Below are 4,700 nucleotides of genomic sequence, written 5' to 3' on the forward strand. Positions count from 1 at the left end.
GAGCGGCGCGAAGCTCTTTTTCTGTGTTGACATCAAGTGACTATGGATCCATGATGAAAGTCGGAAGAAGAGAAGTTCATGAAGGCCGGAGGGAGGACTAGCTAAGGGAGGTTCAAGTCTCCGCGCTGTTGAGGGACTTGCTTGGTGTTCCGGGCTTCACCGCGGCGGTATGAAAGTGGGGGCGACAACACGGGTGAAGTTCGAGTCCTACCTTTCGGGGTGAAAACCCAAGGTCCGACCTTAGCTTGGTTGTGCCTGGCAATGACCTTGTTGGAGGCATTGTTTTGAGAGCGGGGACTATCTTCGGGGTGAAAACCTAAGATCGTTGATCGGGCGACGACGGTGTTAGAGCATTGTTCCCTTCTTGGAGGCGTCGTTTTTGGAGAGTCCGTATTTCAGGTGTTGTTTTGGCGGTGGATGTATTGCTTTGTTGTTAGGCCGAGATCATTGTAGCGGGACTTTTGTTTCTTAGTTTTCTTTTCCTTTTTTTGGCTGTGTGCATCCGTAGTGCCATTAGGGTGGTGCGTTGTTGCAGAGGCTGGGTGTAATTGGTATCTTTTTGATATTAATATATTTCCTTTATCGAAAAAAAAGTGTCAACACTTTATAGTACATTCCAGCCTTCCAGGTGAACTTAAGTCCCTGTGTTGTAAACCATTTTGTTGAAAGGACTGAAGTTGATTAACACAACTTAAAGTCTATCATGCCGCCAAGCAGAATTGGGGTTTTTCTTTTCTTTCACATTTACATTGACGGAGCTGATTAAGCTCATTAGTAGTACAATACATCTATAATTAGACGATGAGTATACATGCATCTAGTCCGGATCACTACTATCTCACTCACTGCTGACCCCAATCCTAGCTGAGGTTTTATCCACACCTCGAAAAAGAATAGAAAAATCTCACTCGGAACATATTTACATGGTTGATCTCTACTTACGGGTAGGAGCAGTTTACGGCGATGTCATCATCTCGCGATTAGCGGCTCCGACGATTCGTCGAGGTTGACAGCGGCCACCTGCGAGGGCCCGACGCGTATTGCCACGACGGCCGGTATCCTTAGCGGCGGCGGCCTCGTGGCCTTGACGACGGCGGGAGCGACGGCGTCGTGCGGTGCCTCTTTGGTCTCCCTGAGGTCGCTGGGCGGGAGGAAGCAGTCCATGGAGAGCCCCCTTATGTTGAAGTCGACCTCCTCGATGCTCCACGTCTCCTCCATCCTCGTCCGCGTGCTGCCGTCCTGGCCGTCCCCGAACCGGACGAGCGACACCGCCGTGCGGCCGGCGTGCGCGATGTTGACCCCGTCGACGGCGCGGTAGTCGTCGAGGCGCGACTCCATGGTGGTCTCCCAGAAGACGCTGCCGGTGCCGGAGGTGGGCTTGATCTGGAGGAGGTGCGAGTCCTCGAGCTGGACGAGCAGGCCCGTGCGCTGGCTGAAGTATCCCCAGACGGTGTGGCGGATGATCTCGACGCTGCCGCTGTTGCGCGCCCGCAGGCTGGACGCCTCCGCCTCCACCTTGAGCACGAAGCAGTCCTCGCCGCCGATGCTCCGCTCCCCGATGCACACCGAGTCCTCCGCGAACAGGCTCGCCGTCAGCATCGGGTCCAGGCCCTGCACGTTGAAAGCAGACGTCAGCTTCGCGTCATGCAGGTGTGAAAAGTACGTTGGAACGAGCGGTGCGGAGTGGACTTGGGCGTGTCGAGCTAGAGAGTTGACTATAGGGTCAAAAATAACGACGGCAACAACCGCACGATGGAGGGAGCGCACGCGGAATGCAAAGCTAGTGTATTTTTCTCGATGGGGTTGGGTTGGTGCGGCGCGATTAGCGGGGATAGTTGGCCTGTTGGACGGAGAGATTGCGCGGCACCAACCGACCTTGATGGCGGCCGGGGCGATGAGGAGGCCCATGTCCATGTGGAGTGTTCGGCCAGCAGCGCACATGCACGCACGTTGGAGTGATCCCCCTAATCACGCCGCGTCTCCGCGCTTAATCTTCTACCTGCGGTCACGCCCTCCGTCATCATCACAGCACTAATTACCTTCCCAGGCGCGACCGGATACCGCCACGGCGGCAATGATGAGTTTTCGCCCGGCCCAAATCTACTACTGATACGTACGTATACGTGCCTGCGAGATACCTGGATCTTCTCCTCTGCTCCATGATGAGCACGCACGCACGCAGGCGATCTTGATCTTGATCTTATCCCCGACAGACATTTGCCATGGACCTTGACCGCGGCCGGCTCGATCGCGCAATCATTCCGCGGCCGATCAAGGGGCGTAATTTATGTCCCCGCGCGCGCCGTACGGGGAATTAACGCCGGCCTGTCTCGCCGACAGCGCGCGCGCAGGGGAGCTGTCAGTAGTAACACGCCAGCCCTGATCAACGCCGCACAGTCGCCGTTGGTCCAGCACGGCCGCGCGTCGGCAAGGATCACGTACAGATGACAATGGTGTTGTACCAGGCGTACGGTTGGCTTCCTGCATAGCGCTGTACTGCGTACTGTACCATCGGCAATGTCCATGTTAAGTTAAGTGAAAGACTATTAGGAGGAGTACCAACAGCTAGCGCAACAGCTAGTTAAGAGCCACCGATGGCAGCAACAGCAATGGCCTCGGTTCGTACGTCTAGCTAGACTTGCGTCAGCTCAGGCTATACACTGTTTTCTTTTCTTTCAGAAATCAGAATCATAGTAAGCAAGTGTGCAGAGCTGTTGCGTTAAGTTTAATCACAATCCTAGCTAAGCCAAGCTATCTAGTATGTGGGAGGGAGTTCGTTTTGTTCAGTCAAAACATACTCGTACTACGCATACCAGGCGTACGTACGGGGAGTACCAAAAGAACACGCTCACGGTACAGAAAGGCGGCAACCAATCAAGGGGTAACGTATACGTTGCGAGCGTACATACAGCAGAAACTACGGCACGCACCTGGAGCGACCGTCGGAGCGGCCGCGGCGGGCCACGGGAGGCGTGCGACTGGTGCCACGGCGTCTGCCGCCAGGCAACCTTGCCGTCGCTGCCGGCGCTGATCTTGCACCCGGACACCACCAGCTCCAGGCACCACAGCTCCGGCTTCTTCTGCCACAGCACGAACCCGCCGATCTCGCCACTTGAGCCAGCGCCCTTGCCGCCTTTCTTCCCGCCGCGGTGACCGTGGCCGTTGCCATTGCCGGTGGCGCCGTCGGCGTCGTTGGTGTTGAGCTCGGCCGCCGTCATCCGCACCCGCCCCATCGCGTACATGCTCGTCACCTTGTTCAACGCCCACTCACCGCCAGACGCCGCGATGTACTGCTGCACGATGTACTTGGCCGAAGAAGACTCCTGCCAATTCAAACGATCGTTGATTACTACTAAAACCAACCTGCAGGCAGGGGAAAGCCTCGAGCACACGATCGAGGAAAAAAACGACGTACGATGGGGTCGCCCTTGAGCTGCTCGCAGAGCACGGAGGACGGCGACTGCTTGGCGTGGCCGACGGGGAGCGGGATGAGCGGCGCGCCGATCACGCCCAGCATCAGCTGCAGCTCGCCGCGGCTCATGGAGCACGGCTCGCCAGCGCCGGACCGGTCCGGAGCGCCGTGCGCGCGCATCCACGCCTTCACGCCCGTGCAACCGAACCTGGACCCGCGCGACCCGCCGCCGCCGGTGAACATCTCCTCCGGGATCGGCACCTCCAGGACCGTGTCCAGCGCGTCGTCGCGCTCCAGGTTTGGGCACAATTTCCTCATCGGAGATACAGGGGCGGCGCTATACCACAGCTCAATCTCTTCTCGCTCCTCTGCTCTGCTCTGTTTCGTCGATGCGATGCAGCTATACCTCTGTAGTCTGTACGCCCAGGAAGTGTTTGTTAGCTAGAGCGCAACAACAAGGCTCCCCTTTTTGTTGGGCTTCCACTCTCCTGGTCTCGGTGCTCTTGTACCGGTTTTTCCTGGGTCGTGCGGGCGGCTGGCACCTGGGCCCCGCCCAGGATTTTTTATTTTCCATTTCCATTATCTTTTCCCCAAAAGTTTGGTCGTGGCCGCACGCTCTGGGCAATATCTTGTTTATCGTTTTCTTTTTCTAGATTTTCCTCGGGCGTCAGCGTGTCAACGAAATTATACATTTCCCTTTTCGATTTCCAAGTTTCAGTCCCGCGTTTCTTTCCGGTGTTCCCACATACACATTTGACGACACTTGCTTTCAGAGCAGCAACCGGCCGTGTGATTTTCAGTGGACTTTGTTTGATTCTTCCAAAACGAAACCAGATTTTGCCTAATACGACCTACTACGTTTTACTACTTTGCAACTAAGTACGTTGGAAGTATTCCTACTTGCGTGCGTAGAGTCAAAAGCCCTAGTTTAGAGCCGACAGAATGTTGAATGTATGTTATCCACAGGCTGGGCATTCGACATGATACAAACTTGCGTGTAAGGATCATGCCTCTACTCCGCTGACGATGAACATCATGCTCTTGTGCGGCTAGATTTGGGGTTACCATCAATGCCCAAGACTCAGGATTACAAGCAACCAATCCCTAACGGTTTTGATCATGCCTCTACTCTGCTGGCGATGAACAGCATGCTCTCATGTGGCTAGATTTTCAGTGGACTTTCTTCAGGATTTTATTTTACCTGTCTTCGGGCTTGTTTGATTCCTCCAAAACCAGATTTTGCCTAGTACGACCTACTACCTTTTACTAACTAGTACGTTGGAAGTAT

The 4,700-nt window shown here is 55.3% G+C and overlaps 1 protein-coding gene across 1 annotated transcript; it reads right to left on the reverse strand.

The window, feature by feature from the left end:
• Positions 1-699: 699 nt before the first annotated feature.
• On the reverse strand, positions 700-3,870 carry LOC124697879. The gene is made up of 3 exons (XM_047230410.1): positions 3,416-3,870; positions 2,931-3,323; positions 700-1,611 (listed from the first exon to the last, which is right to left on the reverse strand). The coding sequence occupies exons 1-3, from the start codon at positions 3,728-3,730 to the stop codon at positions 970-972; spliced, it is 1,350 nt and encodes a 449-aa protein (XP_047086366.1). The 5' UTR covers positions 3,731-3,870; the 3' UTR covers positions 700-969.
• Between the last annotated feature and the right edge of the window lie 830 nt (positions 3,871-4,700).

The sequence above is a fragment of the Lolium rigidum genome, chromosome 3, assembly GCF_022539505.1.
Source record: "Lolium rigidum isolate FL_2022 chromosome 3, APGP_CSIRO_Lrig_0.1, whole genome shotgun sequence".
NCBI classification, from domain to species: Eukaryota; Viridiplantae; Streptophyta; class Magnoliopsida; order Poales; family Poaceae; genus Lolium; species Lolium rigidum.

Bases quoted from the DNA above. Each gene is read 5' to 3' on its own strand.
- LOC124697879 (XM_047230410.1), bottom strand. From the start codon at position 3,730: ATGAGGAAATTGTGCCCAAACCTGGAGCGCGACGACGCGCTGGACACG. The intron at 3,324-3,415 runs GTACGTCGTTTT...TTGAATTGGCAG, and splicing joins AGCTCAAGGGCGACCCCATC to GAGTCTTCTTCGGCCAAGTA. The intron at 1,612-2,930 runs GTGCGTGCCGTA...TTCAACGTGCAG, and splicing joins CGCTCCGACGGTCGCTCCAG to GGCCTGGACCCGATGCTGAC.